Here is a 27,855-nt window from a genome sequence, read left to right as displayed (position 1 = left end):
GCAAATCAAAGGGATTAACAAAGGAAATTTTTACATACAAATGTTATGACCCATGTGAGGTTTCTGATATGCTGAACTCTAAATTATTTAGCTGTGAATTGTGTGTAAGAGATGGGGGCTCCAGGTAGAGAATCCCTTGGTTTTCCATCTGCTGATATGAATTGTATACCCACTTTGATGCCTGTAAATCCTAATGGCAAGCAAAGGCCTCATAACATTTGGGTCCAAATCTTAAAATTAGTTTCATGTCTCAGCCAACAACTTCCATTATAAAGCAGACTATGACGTGATTACAGTGAACCCCTTTGAAAAGGAGTCAATGTATCACAGATAATTTTACTACTGCTTATAACAGACAGGCAAAAATCTATAAATTTTTCTGAGAGTGGTATGGTAAATTTACAAATTGACCTATTGGATAGAATGCTGAACTTTGAATGGACTTCATCAACACAATGAAAAGAAGCTGAAAAGTTCTGTGGTTGGTTTTATTTCAGCTCCATTTCTCTAATATTTACTGTGTTTCTGCTATGTACAAGGCACCATGCTAAGCAACAGAGTTTCAGGCTAGCAAACATCAAAAAATGTCCACAAGATACAACGATTCTTGATGTAATGTAAATGGCCTTGTCTTTGGAGTCAGGCAGACCTAAGTTAAAAGCCCAGCTCTGTTATTTACTCTGCCCTGTCTAAGCCTCAATTTCTTCATCTCTGATGTTAGAAATATCACTCTCTCGGAGCTATAATGGGGATCAAATTAAATGATAAATGTGAACATCCTTGGTAAATGACAAAGTGCTAGACAAATGTGAGGGTTTATTATGACAGTGTGGTTACTAGCGATTTATCTGGTAAAGATGTTCACAGCACTTCCCAGTTGGCTTTTACTCTGAGTTACTTGGCATGTCCTATGACATGTAATAACTCCAACAGGCAGAGCATCACAATTCTATGATCACCTCTAACCAAAAGTACCATCAAGATTTTTTTGGAGATGACTCTAGTAATTAAGAGAATCATATATGAGGTCTGTCCAGAAGGTATCCAGCCATATACTTTGAAAATTAGGGATATTTATTAAAGATACAAGAAACACTGTATATAGGACAATGATGCCTCAGTCCCTTTCAAAGTATGCACCTTGGGACCTCACATGGTTCTCCCAATCTCTATTAGCTGCCCTGTCATATTTTCCTGAATCTCACTGAGGGTCTGAAACCTCTTCCCTTTCAAAGATGATTTTTGTTTCGGGAAAAAACAGAAGTCACGGGGTGCCAAATCTGGGCTGTTGGGGGGCTGAGTCGCCTGGGTGATTTGATGTTTCATCAAAAAACTCTGCATGAGTCATGATGCATGAGCGGGTATGTTGTCATGATGAAGCTGCCAATCCCCAGTTACCCATAGCTATGGCCTTCTGAATCATTTGAATAGTTTCCGCAGAGGTATGTTCAAGCTTAATGCAAAATTTGATGCAGATTTGTTGCTCTACTCTCTCAGTCATTTTTAATGCAGCAGCCACACAGTACACATGCTCACTCAGTGGCATCTACCACCCCCACTAAATAGTACAGTGAGGTCATCATTGTTCGTGCATGCGCATTCCAGAGTACTCTCCTTGGCTCCCAGGTTATATTGATGTCTCGCAAACCATTCTCGTTATATTAACAATGGCTGGACTTTTCTGGACAGACCTCATATTATGTTCATGTACCATGCAGTAAGAACCCAAGTGTTTACCTCTTAAACACCATTGTTTGAAAAACAAACAGTTCCACTTTTCTAAACTTTTGTCTACATTCCTTGCTTCCCTGCTTCAAACACTTGTTAAGTTTATTGTTAACTTTCAAATTCAGTGTATATCACACCTTTACTCAAACAATGAAAAAAATAAAGAAACCATCAATTGAGAGTGGCCTTTCTAAATTCTTTAGCAATAGACTTCCCTTTTTATAATACTCTAATTTTGCATACACATTTTGATCACTTTGTAGGATAATTCACGTAATTCAGTTTTATTTTTGCCATCACTCAGCTCCAAATTGTGTAATATATTCCAAAGTAGAAACTAGGGATGTGGCCTTGGACAAGTCTCTTCTCTCCTCTGAGATTCAATTTTCCCATCATAAAATTGGTGTTGTGGACTTTACCAGGAACCTTTCTGGCACTACCACTTGTGATTTTATCTCTTAGGTTACAGAGAAAGGATTTTAAGTTTATCAGTTCTTTGTTTGGATTGTCTATCCACTCCTTCCAGAAGTATACATAGTCTAGACTTGAGTGCTTTGACCTGCAGCGTGATTTTAGCTATCTCAAGTCATGCCAAAATAAGATATATTATGTGTCTAACAGTAGACTAGATAGATTATTGAGGGAGTGGAGGCCAGAAGAACTGTCATTCCATTTTAAAGAAGCTGGTACTCGGCAGCTGATGGCTACTTGGTCTTCAGGACTCAAAGTCTCTAATTTGGTTTTCTCTATAAATGTTCCATCTACTATTTGATGATGGGATCTCTAAAACTCAGAGATACTTAAAACACATACCTCTTTCCTTCCTGTTTCTAGTCCTATCTACCTGTTTATTGCTTTTTTTTATATATATATAGTACCTCTTGATGTTTATGAAGGGATCCTGGAGGTGACTGGATTCTCAGGGTAGTTTCCTTGAAGACTACCTCCAGGTTTTCAGCTGCCCATTCATGACAAGGATGGGCCTTTCTTTGTACATGGTTCATTGCTGGCTGCTTTTGAAAAATCATATATTGCTAACCACCTCAATAATCAAGCCCCCTTGCCTACTTCTCACTTAAGAAAATATAAATATTGTCTTAAAATATTTAAGTAGGCATTTTGGAGGCATTTATAAAAATATAAATATAACTCTCTAGAAAAGAACTTTCTCTCCAGTGAATTAGTTGTGGGTTTTTTACAGCCTATAATTAGAATAATGCACAGGCATCTCTCATTTTTCTCTGCACTTCTTAAGGATGTGCTCTCAGTTTCCAAGATGAAATGAGAAAGAAAGAATTCGTCTTATCTGCCATCTTCTCCCCTGACCCTTCCCTCCTTTTCACCTTCCCTCCTGTTCCCTCATATACATTATTTCTTTTTGTGTTTTGCAACTCCTGAGTTCTCAGCCTTCAATAAATGGTATTTTGTCCCTGATACTTTCTCCTTTCTTGGACCAAGGAAGATGGTAGATACTTTAAGACGTTCAGGTAGCAACCAAACCCCAAAATAGAAGAAGAAACATGAACCCTTAAAGCATGTGAGAATCTGAGATGTGCACCATTTTCTTCAGGGGTTATTTTATATTTGAGAATCGTCATTTCTACTAGGAGATTGAACTTCACATCTGAGACCTAAACCTGTTAACAGATCTACAGGTTTTAACAACTTCTACAATTCTCTAGTTGAGAGTATGGCTTAGAGAGCCCTTGGCCATGATCCGATGTTGTTACGGATACTTTTGTTTCCAGTGTTGAAGACAGTCTTGGTGTCAGCCCTTTCATCACTTTCCATGCTCAAGAGCAGCCCAGTATTGATACTTCTGGATCACATGTCCTGTATGTAAGAGAGTGATTCCAATGCTGAAGTACTATTCATGGAACGGTTCTTCAGCAGACAAGTTTTACTGCATTTATTTATCCATCTATTTATCTATCCATCCTTCTAACAAGACAACTAGATAGCCCTTCCACCTTTTCATGTATTCACTCATCTATGAATTTGTTTAAACAAATATTTATTGAGTTCCACCTATGTGCTAGCCATGATAGTGGGCATATTGGAGGATTGGAGATGAATAAGATATGATCCCTGCCCTCCAAAAGTTAAACAAGGGGAAAAATAGTGATAATGAGTATACCTTAATCTTAAAGGATAAATAAGAATGACTGTAAAGATGTTGAGTGAGACAGACAGAAAATGGTATTCAAGGCAAAGGGCACAGAGACATAAAAATGCATGGAAGGTTTGAGGAATAGCAAGTAGTTTAATATGGTTAGATCTTGGGAAATGGGGAAGACAGGTTACAACCACATTAAAAATGGATGCGGTTATCGCTTCTAGGCCTTTTGGCTAAGATCAAGCATAAAAATGGATGTGGTTATTATGCTAAAAGGTTTGGACTTCAGGCAGCTGAAGCTCTATGACATGGGATAGATATATTCACATGTCATTTTGTTTATTTGCTTATCTGTTTTTGAAGATAATTAGTGGTAACATGAATGCTGTATAGGTGAGAGCTTAAATTGTAGAAAAAAAGATAATAGGCCAGGGAGAGAAAGAGGAAGGGAGAGAAGGGGGGGGGGGAGAGAGAGAGAGAGAGAGAGAGAGAGAGAGAGAGAGGGAAATCTGTAACATTAACTTTGCTAAACACCTGGGATTGCAGCCTTGGATCCTGGGGTTAGGTTCATATAGACCAGTGTTTTTCCATGTGGGTTCTGAGAAAACTAGTTCCATGATGTGGTCCACAAAAATGATTTCTATAGTCAAACAAGTTAATGAAACTTGACTATTAGGCTCCTTCTCAAGATGATTTACTGTGCACGTTTGCACTTCACAAACCTCAAGTAGTACAATAAAGTGAGGAGCTTGGTAACTCAGGATTCCCAAATTTAATTCAACCACAGAACCATTTTTTCACATAACACCTGTTAATATCCTACAAAAGTACTGTATTCTGGAATACATTTTGGAAAACTTGGATATATAAATATTCTATCCTATAGGCAGACAATACACCTAATCTGGGTCATCCATTTTTCAGACGTGCATGTGAAAAAGGAAATCTTACCTTTTGCTAAAGCATGGATGGACCTGGAGAGTATCATGCTAAGTGAAATGAGCCAGTTGATGGAAGACAAATACCATATGTATGATCTCACTGATACGTGGAATCCAATGAACAAAATAGAATCAGAGGCATGGATACATGGTACAGACTGACAGCTGTAGGAGGGGAGTGGGGATGGGAGACTGGATGAAAGAAGGCAGGGATTAAGCAAAGAATGTATATATAATACCCAAGGACATGGAAAATAGTGTGGTGATTACCTGAGCGTGGGAGCTCAGTAGAGGCAGGCAAAGGGCAGGGGATAGGGACATCTGCGTAGTGTCAACAATAAAAATAAATTCAATGAAAAACGTGTGGAATGTAAAGAACAAAAGAAACAAGCATACAAAACAAACAAACTCATAGATACAGACCATATTTTGACAGTTGCTAGAGGGGGAGGGGTTTGGGGGGGCTGGGTGAAAAGGTAAAGGGATTAAGAAGTACAAATTGGACTTGCGTGGGTGGCTCAGTTCATTGAAGCATTGTCTGGTTGTCCCATACACCAAAAGGTTGTGGGTTTGATGCCCAGTCAGGGCACATATCTAGGTTGTGGGTTCCATCCTTGGTCAGGGCACGTAGTGGAAGCAACTGATCAATGTTTCTCTCTCACATCAGTGTATGTATCTCTCTATTTCTCTCTCTCCTGCCCTCACTCTGTAAAATCAATAAACATATCCTCTGGTGATGATTGAAAAAAAGATTGGGAAACAACTTAAATACCCATCAGTACATGAGTGGATAAAAAGGCTCTGGTATATTAGCACAATAGAATACTATTTGGCTGTAAAAACAAAGGGAAGTCTTATCTTTTGCAACAGTATGGATAGACCTGGAAGTTATTATGCTAAGTGAAATAACAGTCAGTCATGGAAAGATAAGCACCATGTAATTTCATTCATATGTGGAATCTAATAAACAAAGTAAGCTAACAAACAAAATAGAAACAGTCTCATAGATACAAAGAATAGACTAACAACTGTCAGAGGGGAGGGGGGTTGAGGGGCTGGGTGAAAATAGTGAAGGGATTAAGCAAAAAATAACCCTTGTAGACAAAAACAATACTGTGGTGATTAACAGAGGGAAAAGGGGATGGGAGGAAGTAGAAGAGGGTAAGGGGGTATAAATTGTGACAGGAGACTTGACTTGGGGGAATGAACACAGAATACAGTGTACAGATGATGTATTGTAGAACTGTCCATGTAAAATCTATATAATTTTATTAACCAATGTCACCCCCAATGAATTTAATTTTAATAAAAAGAATGCCTCATGAACAAGAGCAGATCATTCTCACCACATCTCAACCAGTATGCACCAGTGGCTACTAAAACCGCTAAGGTAAACCATGTTGGGTCTGTAGTATTATTAGACACAATGAAAAGGATGCAATCCCGGCCAAAACAGGGTTATTGTTCAAGTCATGTCATAGGCACAGGTACATATTTCTGACCCAAGGAGCATTCTAGACAAATTATTTCTGAGAAATATAATGACTTCCAGCATCATACAGAGTGATGACTAAATATTTTGGATATCTAGACATTTTCTGCTAAAGTCTAACAGTTCTTTTGTTTACTCTGTGAGCAGAATTCTAATATCTATCCAGAACCTCATCATAGAGCTACCACATGATCTCATTGCTAAAGCAGGAGGCCTAGAAATCACCTATTTGTAGAATTTGGGTACCACTGCCTACCCAATGATTGAATCCCCTACCTCCGGTGCAGCAGGCAGCAGAGTATCATAAAAATCAACAATGTGGAACTCAGTTATTGGGAGTTTCTCCTTCCTCTTTTATTCTTAAGATTAGAGTGCTAAAAGTTTTCAGGTTGGAGATGCAAGTGGTAAGTTTCAATTCTGAGAAGTGCTACTGCCCCCCACACACATACAATTCTCAGATAACTGAGTACTCCTACAGATCTGTACAACTGAGACATGCACAGAAGAAAAGAATTTCCCTATAAACTTTGAAATCTACCAGCACAACACATGGCTCAGCACTTACAACCTATTTTTCCCAGTTTTACCAACATAATGACATATAACATCCCATTAAAAGTGTGCAACATAATGATTTCATATATGTCACTATATACATTGAAAACATATATCTATATATCACCACAATAATATGGATTTAGTTAACACCCATTACCATACATATTTACAAATTTTTTTCCTTGAGAACTTTTAAGATCTATTCTTTTAGCAACTTTTAAACTTGTTAACTACAGTATTGTTAACTATAATCACAGGCTATACATAACACCCTTAAAATGTAATTATAACTGTAAGTTTGTACTGTGTAACCACCTTCACCCATTCCCCACCCTCTAATCTAAACCTCTGATAACTATAAATCTCTTTTCTGTTTCTATGAATTCAGTTTTTTTTAATATTCCACACCATACCATATTTTTCTTTCTCTGTCTGATTTAGTTCACTTACCATAAAACCCTCTAGGTCCATCCTTGTGTTGCAAATGGCAAGATTTCCTTTTTATGGCTGAGTAATACTCCATTTTGTTTGTATGTGTTTATCACACTTTCTTTATCCATTCTTCTGTCAGTGGACACTTAAAACCTCTGTGGTTCTTATAGTTTTGAGTTTTTTTTTAAAGAGGTCCTGTGGTATAGTGGAAATAGCATGATAGACTTAAGCACAGACAGACCCTTATTCTAGTCCTTGCTCCGCCACTTACTCTCTTGATGGCCTTGGGCAAATCATTCAATCTGTCTGAGATTCAGTTTCTCCAACCACACTATGAGAATAATAAAATCTTCTTTGAAGAATTGTAAATTTGTAAAGAAACTGGTACATACAGGCATACAATAAACGTGACTGTCCCCTCCAATCCTTTTTTCTTTTCTCTACTATTTTTTGCCATTTTTTATTTTAATTGTTGTTAAAGTACAGTTTTCTGCCTTTTATTCCCATCCCAGCCCAATACCCCAGCCCTCCCCACTTCCCTCCCCTTTCTACCCCCCTAGTTTTTGTTCATGTGTCCTTTATAATTGTTACTGCAAACCCTTCCCCTTTTCCCCTATAATCCCCTTCTCTCTTCCCTCTGGTCTCTGTCAGCCTGTTCTCTATTTCATTGTCTTTGGCTATATTTTGCCTGTTTGTTTGTTTGTTTTGTTGATTAGGTTCCTGTTAAAGGTGAGATCATATGGTATTTGTCTTTCACTGCCCGGCTTACTTCGCTTAGCATAATGCCTCTAATACAGTGGAGTTTGCCCTCTACTGGCCAGTGAATGGGTGTGGTGAATATAATTTATTTTTTATTGTTGTTCAGTTACAGTTGACCCCATTTTCCTCCATTACTCTCCACCGCCCTACCCACCGCCTCCCTACATTCAGTCCTCCCCCCCACCATTGTCCTTATCCATGGGTCCTTTATACATGTTCCTTGACTTGACCCTTTCCCTTCTTTCCCTATTATCTCCCTCCCCCCTCCTTTCTGGTCACTGTCATCTACGTGCTCCCAGTCACCACTGGGACCTAATCTGTCTCTGCTATTATAGTATGACTTTTGGTACTGGTTCTTTGTTCTATAGTCTCTGAATCAGCCTTGAATCAACCCTAGATCACCATCCTCCAATTGGTCACATACATATCTGATGACACATTATAGGGAAAAAAGCATACTTCTCTCTAATTGTAGTTGTCAAGTGAACTTGAATGTGGAAAGATAGAGACTGTATCTCTACATTTCTCCAAACCAAACTATCTGGGATAGCATATTATATATGTCATAGTCTATCTCTGGGAGTATGCTTTTAGAGAACTATGATTAGAGGTAAATAATTTTTTCTAATCATCAAAATTGATGATACCCCATATCATGTACTTGACTGAGTATCCCACTTATAAAGTTTCCACTTAAAATCTTTGAGTTTTTAAAGTGTAATTGCAGCAGAAATATTTTACTGTTGTTTACTTTGCTGTGAGTGCTTCAAAATCCCTCAGTTGCTCTTGAAAGAGCAAAATGATATCATAGGCAATATATTTCAAAGGTAGTAGGTAGAAAACTAAAAGTACACAGCACACAATAGGTTTTACATACAAAAGCAAGTATTTTCCAAGTATAACAATTTATGGAAAAAAGCTGCATTTGAACTGTTCAAAAACATTTTACTTTGCTTTAAGAAGTGTGCCACCTGTTATTACAAATAGTAGGATGTATTCCTTAAGATTGAAAATGTATGTAAAACATTTTCTTACTATACTGAACTTACATGTGGGCAGTTTACCTGAGCAGATGCTTTTATAGAGACTTATGCACATTCTCTGGGATTATGTTTGTATGAAGTAGAACTAAGGGGGAAAATATACAACCACCCAGAAACCAGTAGAATCTTCAGATTGTTTATTATTGATAATATTTCCATGACAGTGTATGTGTAGAAAGTAAACTGGAAATGGCATTGCTACCCTGAATCATCTCTTTTGAAATGAGGTTCCATTCTCCTCAATCCAGATCTCTTTTTAGATCTCTTAAGCCAAGCATAGAAATGTCTTTTTTTCCTGTTTAATACCCCCATTGGACCAGTGGTTCTGTGGCTGACATGAAAATTGATTGTTGAGGGATATTTCAGCCTTCTAGCAGTCAGCAATTATAAAAAATGTAAGCACCAGTCCTGAAGAAATCACCTGCAGAAAACTTGGACTGCCATTTGGAACTAAGAAGAAAATCTGGATCTTGGCCAAGACAAAAGGTCACCAGCCCCAGCCTGCACAGTGTGGTATGTCATGCTGGCCACAATAAAACTGAAAGAGACTGAGGACTCTCCACAGGGTGGAAAATGAGGCATGGAAGCTTTGATTAGTGAGCTGTTAGGCATGCAGACATTAATTTTGAAGCATTCTCATCTCCTAGCTGAGTAATAATGCTTGTAATATTATGGGATTGTTTGGCTACTGAAAGAAATTCAGAAGACTGAATAGAGAGTCTTTGTTGGGCTCTGAGTGTCTATAATGAGACTGTTAAATTCCACCTTCCTTCTCTTCATCCACATCTTCCCTCCCCCATGCCCTGCCTAATTCTTACCCACTGTGTACAGAGAGGCAAACACAAATATATATAAAAGTTCTTTAGTATATTTGTCAGTAAAACAGAAAAGAAAAGAAAAAGCAACTCCAAGTAGAGAATTTTCCATATCTCTTCTCACCTCTGTCTTATAGGTAGGTAGGAAAAGAGAACAGGAAACCCCCAATCCAAAATGGCAGCCACTTGCTCTCCCCAATTTTGCATGCTGCCTCCTTTCAAAGGAACTGACTCATGCATCTGGTTATCAGGCCTTCTAGGTGCAAGCCCACCTTTAAGTTGCTACCTTCAGCAGTGTTACTTTTTCATGTTAGAAAAATTCCAGGTTGACAACTGCCAGCATCTCAAAATGACCAGACACTAAAGAAATGCAACCTGTCTCATGAAGAGTGAAGGTTCTAGAGGTCTAGTGAATAGACCAGAAATGCCTGGGACTGGGTGATACTCTTTTAGTTGATGACTTTCCCCATTGGGCTGATGGTGTTTCCATACCTCACAGTGATGTTTTAAGGACTAGCTCTAGAAGTAGTAGCAGTTACCATATATGTAATCATATCATGGCTGTTGTTTTCTGTAATATGATTTGGTGTTAGTAGAGTGCTTTTTTTATTTTTCTTTATATGTGATGGCAGCCAGGCACTGAATCAAGTAGATACAGTGAAGCTGTGGCTCAGTTGCTTACTTTTCACAGTATGCTGCTGGGAAGAAACTTTGCTGGTGGAACTGAAGGTGCTACCTTTAACAAGAAGCCATTGTACCTATCTGAGGCTCCTGTGGCCATTTTTCACTTGATTGTTAGGCAATTCATGACTTTCCCCTTACATCCATTCTGCTGGACCACTGCCAAGTACCCAGATATTAACCTCAGGCCCCATCACTGAGCTGAAGGTAATAGCTGGTCCATAAACGTTGAGTAAAGAGCTCCATTTCTGCTTCCCAAGAAGCCAGCCAGCCCCTCCTGAAACAGACTAGGAGACTAGAATCAGATGGTTTTTTTCCCATATTCCTAAAGTCAAGGTGGCTCTGTTTTCAGGAACAAACACATACTTGACTCTTTTGGAAAGAGGAAGGCAAAATCTAACAACTACTGCCTACTTCTCTTGTTTCCTATTGAAGTTAGGATGATAGAAGAAAGTGGATCAGTCTTTACTTCTTACTTCCAGCCATCATAATTCCACACTCCTTTACTTCTCACTCACACCATATGCTTTCCTCTCTACCAGGTATGAGGCCCCATTCCTCTGCCAAGCCAGACTCAAACTTTGCATTGACATAAGAGGAGAGGCACTTAGAATTTGAAATAGCTTGCTATACTATCTCTGTCCCAGAACCTCCATGTTAAACAGGTTTCAACACTCGCTGGGTGGTTCAGTTGTTGCAGCATCGTTCCATGCACCAAAACATTAGATGTTTCATTCCCAGTCAGGGTTGTGGTTCAATTCCTTGTCAGGACACATATCAGAGGCAACTGATCGATATTTCTCTCTCACATCTCTCTCTCAAATTAATAAATATATAAAAATTTTAAAAATAAAGCCAGTTTCATTCTAGTGGATGCAGAGTCTGTAAGTCCAGAGGTAGTCAAATATGAGAGTCAGAAGCACTCTCCATGCCTTGCCTGGGGCTTACATTTTCAACCACCCTCCTTCTCCAGTCTTAAACAACACACACACATGTGCACACACACACCCCATCTCTGTATCTATCTATCTCCATGGTATCTTTCCTTCTTTTTGAAAAGATTTTATTTATCTTTAGAGAGAGGGGAAGGGAGAGAGAAAGAGAGGGAGAGAAACATCAATGTGTGATTGCTTCTCACGTGCCCCCTACTGGGGACCTGGCCCACCACCCAGGCAGGTGTCCTGACTGAGAATTGAACAAGCAACCCTTTGGTTCACAGGCTGATGCTCAATCCACTGAGCCACACCAGCCACAGCTCCTCTCTCCTTCTTACTCAGAAACATTCTAGAGAAAAGCCAAGAAAGGATTGCAGGAGGGAGGGAGGTTCCCCTCTTTGGGACAGAATTTTAATCTCCAAGTCAGCAAGAGTTTCCCTAAGGTGGATAGAAAGTCTAATGTGTTTTATTTTTAACTACTTTCTATTTGTTTGAACATTGCATATTTCTGCTAGTAGGTTTTCCTTTAATAAAACCATTAATACACCAATGGTATTTTCTTATTTACAACAGACTGACAGAATTAATGCTGTTAACATTGGGCCTCTTTTCATTTTTCTTTTTTCTTTTTTTTCCCCTCTCATTTGCTTTCCAGGTCATCCTGACCTGTTCAGCTTAGACTGTTTCACATTTGTTTTTTTATGTCAGTTTAAATGTAATTGTAAAAGCATGTATGCTCTAAATTCATGAAGTTACTTTTTCCAGTGGAAAAGCTTGGTGTGTGAAAGCATTTCCAAGCTTTTTGGTAATGATCTTATGCCCCTCACCCAGGATGGCATCTGGACAGTAAGCCCCTTTCTTCTGGCTCAGTAGTCAGAGAGAGACTTGAAAATAGTTTCTGTCAGATCCTGTGCTTTGGCAAGGATATGCAACATTGCATATCATTCTATTATTAATTATATTACTCCTTCATGAACTAACAAGCATTAGACTAAATAGTCCAACACAAATCTTGAAAGATAAAATTTGATATTCTATTCCCTAGCTATTCCTTTGACTCAGAATTAAGAATGGGGGTATGTGGGGAAGATCAATGACCCTTCTTGACTGAGAGAGTTTAAGCTATACTTATTAGTGTATACTTAGACTTGCATGTACATGTAACTAATGTCTCACTCCATATATGCCAAGGACTGGCTCTGTTCCCGGTTTCCTGCATCTTTCCTAGTTCTTCAACACTCATCACCAACTGACCTTTCTCCCCACTAACATGCTATTCAAACTCATAAAGTGGAAAGAGTACTGCCTTAGAAGTACAGCTTCCTAGAAGGAAGCTGATTCTAGTTATTGCTCTACTACTATCTGGTTGTGTGAATCTGGGCAAGACTTAGCACTGATCTTTAGTCTGCTCACCTTGTATAAGGACTGGGTTCATTGGGAGATCCAGAACACACAAGATTTGAGGGCTTCAAATATTTTCTTGGCAATGTAACTTATTCTTCAAATGAAATCTGACCTTCCCAAATGTAGATACAGAATAAAGCACTTCTGCTCCGGTTTGAAAGAAGGTGGAGTTATTGGAAGTGTATGTTCAGGCCCACTTTATCTCTTCTCAGTGGCCCTAAAGAAACTTGTAGAACCCTCCAGGCACTACTATTATACTAGTTTGATGTCTGGAAACCCTCCCACTCTGACTATCTCCTGTAATTAATTTAAATTCCTGTGGAAATAATGTTTCATCAGTTAGATTTTCCAGAAAGAGGTTTACCTGCTTGAGATAAAGGGGATGAAGTGAAGCAATGTAGAGCCTAGCAATTAGCAAGAGTAAGAGTCATCATTTATTGACCTACAGAATTTCTTCTGTGTTAAGTACATAATATGCATTATCTTAGGGAAAGTTACAAAACTCTGTGATGTAGATGTTATTATCATCTTAGGATTCTGAAACCTGTCAGTTTGTCCTTCCACCTTTGGTTTCAGACCATCTTAGGCAGTTTTTCAGAACGTTTTTTAGCTAGAGAGTCATTCTTGGAAAATATCACAACCTTCCCATTGGCGTGCACTTTTACAGAATTCAGAGCACTTTAACTGAAATCATCTAATTTCCTTCCAATAATAGCCCTATGCAGTAGTTGGGTCAGATTGTCACCATGATACAGAGAAGAAAACTGAGGTTCATGAGAAATTAAAGGTTATGTTCAAGGTCATACATCTAATAATATTGAATACCACCATCTTTTCTTTTTTAGCATTATTTATTTTTAAAGAATATGTTATTGGTCCTGGCTGGCGTAGCTCAGTGGATTGAGCACGGGCTGCGAACCAAAGTGTCGCAGGTTCGATTCCCAGTCAGGGTACATGCCTGGGTTGCAGGCCATGACCCCCAGCAACCGCACATTGATGTTTCTCTCTCTCTCTCTCTCTCTTTCTCCCTCCCTTCCCTCTCTAAAAATAAATAAATAAAATCTTTAAAAAAAAGAATATCTTATTGATTATGCTATTACGGTTGTCCCATTCCCCCCCTTTACTTCCCTCTACCCTGCACCAACCCCAATTCCCACCCCCACTCCCTTTAGATCATGTCCATGGGTTATACATACAAGTTCTTTGGCTTCTCCATTTCCTATACTGTTCTTAACATCCCCCTGTCTATTCTGTACCTACCATTTAGGCTTCTTATTCCCTGTAACTTTTCCACCATTCTCCCCTCTTTCCCTCCCACCCAGCTGATAATCTTCCATGTGATCTCCATTTCTGTGATTCTATTCCTGTTCTAGTTGTTTGCTTAGTTTGTTTTGGTTTTGGTTTTTAGGTTCAGGTGTTGATCATTGTGACTTTGTTGTCATTTTACTGTTGTTCATAGTTTTGATCTTCTCCTTTTTCTTAGATAAGTCCCTTTAACATTTCACATAATAAGGGCTTGATGATGATGAAATCCTTTAACTTGACCTTATCTGGGGATCACTTTATCTGCCCTTCCATTCTAAATGTTATCTGTTCTGGATAGAGACATCTTGGATGTAGGTCCTTGCCTTGTATGACTTTGAATATGTCTTTCCAGCCCCTTCTTGCCTGCAAGGTTTCTTTGGAGAAATCAGCTGATAAGCTTATGGGAACTCCTTTGTAGTTAACTGTCTCTTTTCCTCTTGCTGCTTTTAAGATTCTCTCTTTATCTTTAATCTTGGGGAATGTAAGTATGATGTGCCTTGCTGTGTGCTTCCTTGGGTCCAACTTCTTTGGGACTCTCTGAGCTTCCTGGCCTTCCTGGAAGTCTATTTCCTTTGCCAGATTGGGGAGATTCTCCTTCACTATTTGTTCAAATAAGTTTTCCATTTCTTGCTTTCCTCTTCACATTCTGGCACCCCTATGATTCAGATGTTGGAACGATCAGAGTTGTCCCAGAGGTTCCTAAGCCTCTCTTCATCTGTTGTTGTTTTTTTTTTTGAATTCTTGAGTCATCATTCTGTTCTAGTTGAAAGTTTATTTCTTTCTTCTGCTCCAAATTGTTGATTTGAGTCCTGGTTTCCTTCCCTTCACTGTTGGCTCCCTGTCTATTTTCCTTCATTTCACTTTTCATAGCCTTCACTTTTTCCTCTATTTTGAAACCATACTCAACCTTTTCTGTGAGCATCCTGATACCAGTGTTTGGAACCCTGCATCTGATAGGTTGGCTATCTTGTCATCACTTAGTTGTATTTTTTCTGGAGCTTTGATCTGTTCTTTCACTTGGGAGATATATATATATATAGTCTCAGTGTTCCTGTTACATTGCACGAGGTGGAACCTTAGGTATTTGTCAGGGCATAGCAGCCCATGTCACTGCATTTTGGCATGGTCTGAATGAATATTACTTCTTTTTTTTAGAGAGAGGGAAGGGAAGGAGAGAGAGAGAGAGAGAGAGACATCAATGTGCAGTTGCTGGGGGCTGTGGCCTGCAACCTATGTGTGTGCCCTGACTGGGAATCGAACCTGCTATGCCTGGTTCGTAGCCCGCACTCAATCCACTGAGATGCGCCAGCCAGGAAATATTGCTTCTTTAAATCCTTGGTTGTCAGACTTCCATACAATTAGCTCCTCTGGAAGTTCTGTTTTTTTTTTTTAATTTGTTGTTGTCATTCTTTTGGTTGTGTGAGGAGGCAAAGTGTATCTACCTATGCCTCCATCTTGGCTGGACACAATTTTGGGATTTTTGACATTAATCCAACTTTCCCAGTCAAAGATAGGGAGGCTGAGACAAGAGAGAGGTTGCTATATTACATCAGTTCTGTTTTTGACTAACTAATTTTTATTTTCTCTTAGTAATTGCCTCTCTGAGCTTCTTCTATATTTGCAGTGCCCAACACAGTAGCCACTAACCACATGTGGCTATTTAAATTTAAATTAATTATAACCAAATAAAATTATAATTCCTTAGTGTCACTAGCTGCATTTCAAATGCTCAAAGGCCACATGTGGCTAGAGGCTACTACGTAGGACAGCATAGATATAGAACATTTCGATCATCACAGGAAGTTCTATGAAATAGTGTTGTGAATCTAAACTTGTCTCTGGGGCAGCTATCCCATTTGTCATGCCCTACTCATGCTATTGGTAAAAAAGAAAAACAGCCAAAGAATTTTACACAGATGAATTTATGAGTTTTTCTAAAAGGTGGAGGGGCACACAGAGATTAGTGGTGGTACAGTTAGTGAGGTATGTTCTGTCACCTTGACTGTACCACTAGTAACTCAGATCTTAGTGAGGTGATGACTTGTGGACCTAAACAAACTCATTACAACCAAGACCAATATGTTCGGAGACTGTGGGGAGAATCCAGCATCATGAAATAATTCCCTTTCTATGCATAGTGCTAATGAGAACTTGGCTGGTATTTTCACATTCTCCAGACCTATGTGTCATCTGCTTAAGGAAGAGAAGCCACATTTCTACTTGCCTCCAGGACCTGGGTAATGTGTTATTCCTGCGGCCACCATAGCTCAAACGGCACCAGGTGCTCTGTCCTCTCTGCCTGACGAAAGTAATTGTACTGAACATAAATGAAATCAGATTCCATTCGTTCTGCTGGGGGATCCTCTGTTCTCTCTCTGCAGCAAAGGCCATCATGTCGCTAGACGACTTCGAATTCTGGACAATGAGGCTTGCTATTCTTAGCTGTTACTCAATGCCCAAGACCTTGTTTTCTTCTATGAAGGCCAGCCCCACACCCCTCCTGCCTCCTGCACCTGAGCCCCAGAGTCAGATCTAACTTTTTCATGTGATGTACAGGCCTGCTGGCCCCTGTGTTATGGCAGAGACCCATTAGTTTACTTAAATTGAGTGGTGAGGCCAAGAAAAAGGAGATGGTAAAAGTGGATAATTCTAATAGTGTGTGAGTTAGTTTGCATCTCTTCCCTGTCTTTCAATCTCACGTCAGAGCAGTGATGAGAAAGGGCCACTGTCGAGGTACTTCCCTGTTCCTACTGGCTCTTTAGGGGGTTGAAGCACCTGACATGATGCTTGGATCCTATGGGGAAATCACTTTTCAGCCTGGGGACATTAGACCCCAGTGAGGGCTGCCTCTACAGCACCAGAGAAATATTTTTCAAATTTGGATTCATCATATATCCTTAAGAAGAGGTACGTATTATTAATCTGTAGCTTTTATAGCCACTGTGACTTTTAGGTTCTGCTGTAGCCCCATTCCTTGTCACCTCAAGATAGAGGCTTTCTCATCCATGGGCAGGAGAGAGGCAAGGTGAAGTGAAGTTTCCAATGTCTTAGAAAGTTTGAATCTCTCTCTCTAAGGTCAAGAATGTTCATCTTCCTCATGTGGAGCTCAAAAGAATCACTTTCTGTGATAGGTAGATTTCTAAGATGGCCCCCAAGTTTCCCATCCCCTAGTGTGCAGACACCTTCTTTCAGTTATTTAGTCAAATGCTAATCTAGGTACTGTTGTGAAAGAATTGGGAAGATGTGATTAAAGCCACGATTAAGTTGAATATTAAGGGTTCTTATCCTTCATAGGCCTGACCTAATCACGTGAACCTTTAAAAGGAATTGGGCTCTTTCTGGAAAGATATTCATGGAGTCATGGGGATTTAACATAAGGAAGATTTCCTGTTGTTGGATCTCAAGGTGGGGGTTCACATGGCAAGAAATGAGGGCAGCGTTGAGTAGCTGAGAGCAACTTCTGGCTGAAAGCCATAAGGAAACAGGATCCTTAATCCTACAGATACAAGAAACTGAACCTTGCCATAATCCCATGAGGGCACTGAGCTCCAGATTAGAATGCAGCCTGGCCAATACTCTTATTTCATCCTTGTGAGATACTGACCTGAGAATCCAGTCATGCTGTGTCAAATTTTTGACTTATAGAACTATGAGCTGATAAATGGGTACGGTTTGAAGCTGCTGAATTTGTGGTGACTTGTTAGTCAGCAATAGAAAACTAATACAGTTTCCTTATAGAAGTGTGGTTTAGGGCAAGATAATAGGCTTTGGAGTCAGAAGATCTTGGGTTCAAATCGCAGCTCTGTTATTTAACTAGCTTAATAACTCTGAGCCCTTTGCTTAGCTTCTCTGAGATCTAGTTTCCTTATTGTAAAATGGGGGTGACCCCACATAGTTCTTAAAATACTTTGAAGAACTAAATAAGAGAGAATGCCTGGCAGATAGTGAGCTCTCAAAATGGTTTCTCCACTCTCCATCCATTTCTAAAGAGTAGACAGTGAATGGCTGGGAGGTGACCTAACTCAGGCATGGGGGAAGGGGTACAGCAAGATTAATAGAGAACCAGATAGAGAAGGGAAGGGAAAAGTAAAAATTATGAAATGAAAGACAGTAACAGAGTTTCTTCTGGACATAGCTGCCTATAAAACTGAATTCAGATCATGAGTGTAATTCTAAATATTACATAAACATAAAGGTATATATGGTGCAGGCCTGCAAAAACTTTGTGAAAACAAACTAGGCTGTAATTATGTGAATGTTGTGAGTATGTGTGTGCAGGTGTTTATATAGTATAATGCTTACATCTAAGGTTTATGAACTCAATACCTTCAGTAGTTGAGCAGATATGTAAATGAGTAAAACTGCCTAGTGAACATAAATAGAGTGGGCTGGGGACAGTAAAAGTGATTGAAGTCCTGCCTAGGCGCAGTGTATCTCAATTTTCTAAACAACAACTGTGCTGGACAAACAGAAATCTGCAAGTGAATTTTGGCCTGGGAAAAGTCAGCATACAGTTCTGGTTTAAATCATACCAGCCATCTTTTCACCCATGAGGATTAGAGTCAGGTCATATCACTCTATAATTTAGGCTTAAAAAGTCAGAAGAACACTGGATTAGGATCCGGGGAAGCTTACTGCATGACCTCAGTATCATGTCTTTCCTTCTTTTGCTCAAAGTTCCAAATATATATATAAAGGGTATTAATTAAAAAAAAAGAGTCTGGAGCTAAACTGTCTCACATTGTAAACCTGGCTATACTGCTTTATAGGTGTGAGAATTTGAGCAAGGCTTAGCCTTTGTCTACCTCTATTTCCTTATGTGAAAAGTGGGGATAATATTATTACTTAATTAATGAGGATGTCAACAAAGAATATGGACACTTTGGTGGCCTCTGAAAGTACAAGGAAGATTCTACACCACCTGAAGGACTTTCCAAGACTGAAGCATAGTGAAAAATTCACTGAACTTAAGGAAGCACAGTGTGATAATGACATCAATGTTCTAAAATATTATTCACAGTAAAGAAAAGGTGGTGGGAACTTCTGGCCAAGATGGAGGCATAGGTAGATACACTGTGCTTCCTCACACAACCAAAAGAAGGACAACAAAAATTTAAAATACAAAAACCAAACAGAACTGACAGAAAATCGAACTGCATGGAGGTCCTACAACCAAGGAGTTGAAGAAACATTCATCCAGACCAGTAGGAGGGGCAGAGATGGGTAGCCGGGTGGAGAGGGCTCGCAGCAGGTCAGCAGCTAGAGGACCAGAGCAGGTGAGGGGGTGGCTGGTGGAGTAGCCATCCCACATTTGCATGTAGAAAAAACAGGAGGAATAGCTGGGGAGGAAGACAGACTGTGCAACCCAGGGTTCCATTAAGGTGAACTAAAGCCTCAAAACCTCTGACTGAAAAAACCTGTGGGGGTTGCAGCAGCAGGAGAAACTCCCAGCTTCACAGGAGAGTTAATTGGAGAGGCCCACAGGGTCCTAGAACATACACAAAACCACCCACCTGGAAATCAGCACCAGAAGGGCCCAATTTGCTTGTGGGTAGCAAGGGAAGTTACTGAAAGCCTGCCAAGAGCTGAGCAAGCTGCATTGTTCCCTGTCAGACCCCTCCCCCACATATATTGCCACAATGCAGAGACGTGGGTTGCCCTGCCCTGGCAAGTATGTAAGGCTCTACCCCTTCCTACATAACAGGTGCACCAAGACAAAAGAATATTGCCCAAATGAAAGAACAGATCAAAGCTCCAGAAAAAATACAACTAAGTGATGACAAGATAGCCAACCTATCAGATGCAGGGTTCCAAACACTGGTATCAGGATGCTCACAGAAAAGGTTGAGTATGGTTTCAAAATAGAGGAAAAAGTGAAGGCTATGAAAAGTGAAATGAAGGAAAATAGACAGGGAGCCAACAGTGAAGGGAAGGAAACCAGGACTCAAATCAACAATTTGGAGCAGAAGGAAGAAATAAACTTCCAACTAGAACAGAATGATGACTCAAGAATTTAAAAAAACAAATGAAGAGAGGCTTAGGAACCTCTGGGACAACTCTGATCGTTCCAACATCTGAATCATAGGGGTGCCAGAATGTGAAGAGGAAAGCAAGAAATGGAAAACTTGTTTGAAAACATAATGAAGGAGAATCTCCCCAATCTGGCAAAGGAAATAGACTTCCAGGAAGGCCAGGAAGCTCAGAGAGTCCCAAAGAAGTTGGACCCAAGGAAGCACACAGCAAGGCACATCATACTTACATTCCCCAAGATTAAAGATAAAGAGAGAATCTTAAAAGCAGCAAGAAGAAAAGAGACAGTTAACTACAAAGGAGTTCCCATAAGCTTATCAGCTGATTTCTCCAAAGAAACCTTGCAGGCAAGAAGGGGGCTGGAAAGACATATTCAAAGTCATACAAGGCAAGGACCTACATCCAAGATGTCTCTATCCAGAACAGATAACATTTAGAATGGAAGGGCAGATAAAGTGATCCCCAGATAAGGTCAAGTTAAAGGAGTTCACCATCATCAAGCCCTTATTATGTGAAATGTTAAAGGGACTTATCTAAGAAAAAGGAGAAGATCAAAACTATGAACAACAGTAAAATGACAACAAAGTCACAACGATCAACACCTGAACCTAAAAACCAAAACCAAAACAAACTAAGCAAACAACTAGAACAGGAATAGAATCACAGAAATGGAGATCACATGGAGGGTTATCAGCAGGGGAGTGGGAGGGGGAGGGAGGGAAGGTACAGAGAGTAAGTAGCAGAAATGGTAGGTACAAAATAGACAGGGGGAGGGTAAGAATAGTATAGGAAATGGAGAAGCCAAAGAACTTGTATGTATAACCCATGGACATGAACTAAGGGCAGGGAATGCTGGTGGGATAGAGCGGGGGTGGGGTGCAGGGAAGCGGGAGATAAAGAGGAGGAAGAAATAGGACAACTGTAATAGCATAAGCAATGAAATATATTTAAAAAAATAAAACTTAAACACAGGCAAGCAAAAAGAAGTCTCAAAAGTGTGACTAGGACTAAATTCAACTTTGGAATGCAGATGAGTTTCAGGAAAATATTTAAATATTATATCAATGCCTTCTAGGGGTGTGCATGAGTGTGTGTGTGTGTGTGTGTGTGTGTGTGTGTGTGTGTACGTGCATGTACATGGCATGAGCAAGAAGGCAATAAGGCATTCATTCCAGTTCACAAGAGTTCCCACCATTCACAAACACACACCCACCACTGTATACCTGGGTAGATCTTGAAGGTATATTGAATCTGTGACCCCCTGGATGACTTGATGTCTAAAGACCCTCCCTCTTTTGTCATGCTGTGAATATATAGGCCACTATATGCCCCAAATTAGAAACCTGTTTCTAATTTGGACACATGACTAGAGTATTCTCATAGCCTCCTGCCTGGGCGCTTCTAGATTTGATGCTAGTCAATGAATTTTGGAGTAAAAGGTGAGGATGAAAGGCAGGAAAGACATAACCCCAACCCCATTCTTCAACTCTGTTATTTAGGTTCAGGGCTTCAGACACCTTGGAGTGGAAGCATGATAGTAGAAAGAACATGGTTGTTGTCAGCAGACCAGATTCAGATTATGAGGTTCAAATTTCTACTAGCAGTGTTAACCTTAGTTTACTTACTTGCAAAAAAGAGGGTTTGGCAATGTTCTTAACCTTCGAAGATTATTGTGGAATTAAATGATGTAATGTGTTCATGGAGTGAGACACATAAAAGGCCCTGAAAAAATAGTTATCTTTATTTCTTGTTGTTTCTCAGGCAAAGGGCTAATTGTGTCTCAGTCCTATCCCAGGCTTAAAGAGGACTATATGGTCTGGCAAGTCCTGATCTAAGGCCAGAAAGTGCCAATAATGAGGAATAGGGGGTCTACCTCTAGAATCAGTACCAGGGCAGCAGATCCAGTAGGCACTACAGCCTATAAAGCTGCCTACAAGAACTCATGTCAGCAATAGGTCATCTTGCATTCTGGATTGATTTTCCAGACTCCTTTGTTATTTTATCCTGAGTTTATTCTATGCTCCTCTTCAACCACCAACTCCATCATTTTTTCCTCCTCTTTACTAGTTGTTGATCCAACATGTGACCCATTCTTGCATTGAGTTGCACTATGGTTGTAGTTTGCATTGAAGGAATTATTTCTCTAGTTACACACCTGCAAGTTAGTTTCAGATAAGTACCTTTTCCCACGGGAGCCAGAAAGAGATCAGTGGCAGGTTTTGTTGTATTTATCCATTTAAATTTGGCAATCCAGTTCTTTCTTTGTTTGATACCTTTTTTAATGTATTGTTATTATTTTAAAGGGATTAGAGATAAAGTGGTTTATGATCTGCCCTAGTGCATCTGCCTACACTAGGTCTCCGAGTTATGACCTGTTCAATTATTTATATGTATGTCAATATAAATGCTAGGGAATTAAGCATTAGGATGCCCAAGGACCTCTAAATTGAGTGTGTGTGAGCATGGGGTGGGGGAGGATGGTTTATAAAGTTTGAGTTTTGGATTATTGTTGTTTTTAATAATGTTATTTTTACCATTCTTTCTAGTGGCTGCCTCCTAGCATGGTTCCTATTTTACAGACATATTAGAGGCAAGAAAATTCTATTATTTCTTTGTTACTATTGGAGATTTCAGTCCTTCAGCTTCCCCTTGACCCCTTTGCTAAAGAAGAAAATCAATATGTGTTGCAGTGCATATTCATTATGGATGTAATGTCTGACAATATCTGAGGCTGTTTTAGAGTTTAGAAGGAAATTCTGCAACACCAGAAAATTCCTATTTCTTTTGCAAAAAAAACATGTGCTGATAGAATTTGGTTGTCTGAAGATGGGAAGAGACATTCAAGGCCATTTAAAAACTCATTCCCATCTGATGCTTCAGCTTGAATTCTTAACCATTGTGCATCTACTCTCTGCTTGATCATTTCTAATAAATAACAAGAGTGCCTAGCAACCTTTCCATGTTCAGAGAGCTTTAACTATAAGAGTGTGTGTGTGTGTGTGTGTGTGTGTGTGTGCGTGCACGTGCACCCGTGCGTGTAGATAGAGGGAGAGAGAACTAATTCCAAGTCACTATACTTTTTGGTACCCCTAGGGACTCAAAATATATGTCTAGTTCTTCTAGACTTATGTGTTCCTTTTTATTCTCTTGACCTAGAAATCTAGATGTGCTAGACATAGACAGAGTACATCCCTCTCTTTATTTAAAACATTCTGTATTTGCCTATTATCTGTAAGGTAAAGCCCAAACTTCTTTTTTTAATATTTTATTTATTTACTTTTACAGAGGGTACAGGAGGGAGAAAGAGAGAGAGAGAGAAAGAGAAACATCAATGCATGGTTGCCTCTCATGTGGCTCCCACCAGGGACCTGGCCCACAACCTAGGCATGTGCCCTGACTGGGAATTGAACCAGTGACCCTTTGGTTTGCAGCCTGCACTCAATTCACTAAGCTACACCAGCCAGAGCTCTTTTTTAAATTATATATTATTGACTATGCTATTACAGCTGTCCTGATTTTCCCCCTTTGCCCCCCTCCATGCAGAACCCCCCACTCCCTCGGGCAGTTCCCACACTTTTGTTCATGTCCATGGGTCACCCATATAAGTTCCTTGGCTACTGCATTTCCTATAGTGTACTTTACATCACCATGGCTATTTGGTATCTACCTATTTGTACTTTTTTAATTCATTTTTATTGTTGTTCAAATACAGTTATCTCCATTTTCCCTTCACACTCCCCCACCCCCCCATCCCCACTGACCACCCTCTATCCTACCACCCTTTGGCTTTGTCCATGGGTCCTTTATATATGTTCCTTGAGAACCCTTCCCCTTTTTCCCCCCATTAGCCCCCATCCTCCCTCCCCCCCCTAGTTACTGTCAGCTTGTTCTTTATTTCAATGTCTCTGGTTATATTTTGCTTGCTTGTTTGTTTTGTTGATTAGGTTCCACTTATAGGTCACATCATATAGTATTTGTCTTTCACCACCTGTCTTACTTCACTTAGCATAATGCTCTCGAGATCCATCCATGCTGTCGCGAGGGGTAGGAGTTCCTTCTTTCATTCTGCCATATAGTATTCCACTGTGTAAATGTACACAGTGGAATTTTTTTATTTTCTTTCTTTTTAAAGATTTTATTTATCTATTTTAGACAGAGGGGGAGGGAGGGAAAAAGATAGGGAGGGAAACATCATTGTGTGGTTGCCTCTCACATGCCCCCTACTGGGGACCTGACCTGGCCTGCAACCCAGGCATGTGCCCTGACTGGGAATCGAACCATCAACCCTGTGGTTTGCAGGTGAGCTCTCAATCCACTGAATGACACCAGCCAGGGCTGTACCATAGTTTTTTGATCCACTCATTTACGGATGGGCACTTAGGTTGCTTCTAACACTTGCCTATTGTAAATTGTGCTGCTATGAACATAGTGGGGCATAGGTTCTTTTGAATTAGTGTTTCAGAATTCTTAGGGTATAATCCCAGCAGTGGAATTGCCAGGTCAAAAGGCAGTTCTGTTTTTAGTTTTCTGAGGAAATTCCATACTATTTTCCACAATGGCTGCACCAATCTGAATTCCCACCAACAAAGTACTAGGGTTCCCTTTTCTCCACAACCTCACCAGCACTTGTTGTTTGTTGATTTGTTTATAATGGCCATTCTGACCAGTGTGAAGTGCTATGTCACTGTGGTTTTAATTTCCATCTCTGTGATGGCTAGTGATGCTGAGCATCCTTTCATATGTCTCTGGGCTCTGTTTGTATTTCTTAATCCCCTCACCTCTTCACCCATTCCCCCATACCTAACTCCCATCTGGAAATCATCAAAATGCTCTCTGTATCCATGATTCTGTGTCTGTTCTTCTTGTTTGCTTAGTTTGATTTTTTTTTTAGATTCAATTGTTGATAGATATGTATTTTTGGCCATTTTATTATTCATAGTTTTGATCTTCTTCTTCTTCTTCCTCCTCTTCCTCCTCTTCCTCTTCTTCTTCTTAAATAAGTCCCTTTAACATTTCATATAATAATGATTTAGTGATGATAAACTTCTTTAGTTTTTTCTTGTCTGGGAAGCTATTTATCTGCCATTTGATACTACATGATAGCTTTGCTAGGTAGAGCAATCTTGGCTGTAGTTCGCTGCTTTTCACGACTTTGAATATTTCTTGCCAATCCCTTGTAGTCTACTAAATTTCCTTGCAGAAATTAACTAATGCGAACTCCCCTGTAGGTAACTCTCTGCTTTTCTCTTGCTGCTTTTAAGATTCTCTCTTTATCTTTAACTTGGCATTTTAATTTTGATGTGCCTTTGAGTAGGACTCTTTGCATCCATCTTGTTTGGTACTCTCTTGCTTTCTGGACCTGCATGTCGATTTCCTTCACCAAGTTAGGGAAGTTTTCTTTTATTATTTTTTCAAATAGATTTCCAATTTCTTGCTCTCTCTCTCTTCTCATTCTGGCACCCCTATAATGTGAATATTGAACCTCTTGACATTGTCCCAGAGGCTGCTTAATTTTCTCATTTTTTGGACTCTTTTTTCTTCTTGTTGTTCTGATTGGTTGTGTTTTGCTTCCTCATGTTTCAGATCATTGATTTGATTCTCAGCTTCACTCTACTGTCGTTTCCCTGTAAATTGTTCTTTATCTCAATTAGTGTTTCCTTCGTTTCTGACTGGATCTTTTTTATGCTTCTGAGGTCCTCACTAATATCCTTGAGGATCCTTATAACCAGTGTTTTGAACTCTACATCTGATAGATTGCTTATCTCCATTTTGTTTAGCTCTTTTTCTGGAATTTTGATCCATTCTTTCATTTGGACCATGTTTCTTTGTCTCCTCATTTTTGCAGCCTCCCTGTGTTTATTTCCATGTATTAGGAGAGCTGCTTTGACTCTGTGTCTTGGTAGTGTGGCCTAATGCAGTAGGTGTCCTGTAGGGTTCAGCAGTACAGCCTCCCCTGCCACCCAAACTGGGTACTCAAGGTGCACCCTTCATGTGAGCTGAGGACACCCTCCTCTTGTAGTTGAGTCTTGGTTACTGTTGGCAGATCAATAGGAGGGATTTACCCAGGCCAGTCAGCTGCAAGGATTGGCTGTAACCACTGATCACCAACCTCTACCCTCTGTGGAGGATCAGCTGTGCAGGGGCAGGGTTTTGGTGCTCTGACATGGTCTGTAGCTGTGCATTGGGTGTGCTGGCACTGGGATTTCCTGGGTTGTGCAGGCCAAGGTCAGCCTCCACCTGCGTGTTGCTCTGGGTCACCCTGCCTGAGATATAGAGCAATCTGAGATGGCTGCTACTTGTGCTGGGCTTGGAGATTCCCAGATGAAGCCAAGCTGTGAATCTAGGCTGGCTGTTTCTAGTGCTGGGCCTGGGGCTTACTGAGGCCAGCTGTTGCTTTTTTGAGAGGATTTAGGCAGTTGTAAAGCAGGAGTCAAGACCAGCCATATGGAAAAGCAGCTTGGGTGGGACTGTAAATTGGGTGGGGTGGAGTCTCTGGGGTTCTCCATGGTGAAGCCCAAGCTTCTTAACATGTTATACATGCTATTTAAAAATCAGGTCTCATCTTTGTTTTCAACCTCCTAAATGGCCATTGTCTCTCCACACATGCAATATATACTCCAGCCACACTGGTCTCTATTTCCCCCAAACACTCCTTGGTGCTTTTGTTTATGCTTTTTCCACTCTTCTCTGCCTGGTGAAACTCTCACTATTTTTCAAGGTACACGTCAAATGTTATCATAAAGCCTTTCTTGACCCCACCTCTACAGATAGATTATTGTCTTTTTGTTAATACCTTTGTTGTAACCTTTACTGGTTTGACATTTTAACTGCTTATGGATAGTAATTTCTCCTATACCAAACAGGGTTAGGTCCTATGTCCTTTTTGTCACCCAGAAGAAAAGGCTTAACTTTGAATGTCTGTTGAATTTAATGAATGAATTGTAACTGTATTAGTAAATTGTTTACTTGAAGGTTCAAGGTATGAATACTGAAGACTGCATTGATTCAGAGCCTAATCCAAGGATATACTAGGTCTGTCTGGCAAGGGGACTGGGTAGAAAGCAAGACATGAAATTTGAGTTTAGTAGGGATTTGGGATGATGGATCATTCATTCAACCAGGGTAAAACTGACCATTCATCCTTAAGGAGTTTAGAATCTCTGGCCAGAGATAATGAACATCTTTATTTTCTTACCTCAGATAGGTTTTCTAACAGGGTAACTGTGCTGTGTGTTTTGGCCACTGATAATAAATCCAAGATTCCATTTCTTCCCAATAGCTCGGAAACTGAAGAAACTTGGTAATCTGAAACTACAGGAGGAAGGGGAAGTTTCCAGCGCCAACAGCCCCACTGAGGAGCCAACCCAAAAGCTGGCAGTGTCACATATTGAAGGCTATGAGTGTCAGCCTATCTTTCTGAATGTCCTGGAAGCCATTGAACCAGGCGTGGTGTGTGCTGGACATGACAACAACCAGCCCGACTCCTTCGCAGCCTTGCTGTCTAGCCTCAATGAACTGGGTGAAAGACAGCTTGTACATGTGGTAAAGTGGGCCAAGGCCTTGCCTGGTAAGGAAAACAAAGTGAGGATGTGGGATAAGGGCAATGATATTCAGTG

The 27,855-nt window shown here is 40.1% G+C and overlaps 1 protein-coding gene across 1 annotated transcript in view; it reads left to right on the top strand.

The window, feature by feature from the left end:
* Window positions 1-27,855, top strand: part of AR (androgen receptor) — a 197,144-nt gene that overhangs the window by 149,904 nt on the left and 19,385 nt on the right. The window contains exon 4 of the mRNA XM_045847398.1: window positions 27,519-27,806. Within this exon, the coding sequence (XP_045703354.1) occupies window positions 27,519-27,806 (288 nt within the window). The remainder of the gene's footprint in view (window positions 1-27,518; window positions 27,807-27,855) is intronic.

Source organism: Phyllostomus hastatus, unplaced genomic scaffold (assembly GCF_019186645.2).
Source record: "Phyllostomus hastatus isolate PE091 unplaced genomic scaffold, TTU_PhHast_1.1 phas_contig_551, whole genome shotgun sequence".
Taxonomy (NCBI): Eukaryota; Metazoa; Chordata; class Mammalia; order Chiroptera; family Phyllostomidae; genus Phyllostomus; species Phyllostomus hastatus.
This window is presented reverse-complemented; position numbering and strand designations above follow the sequence as displayed.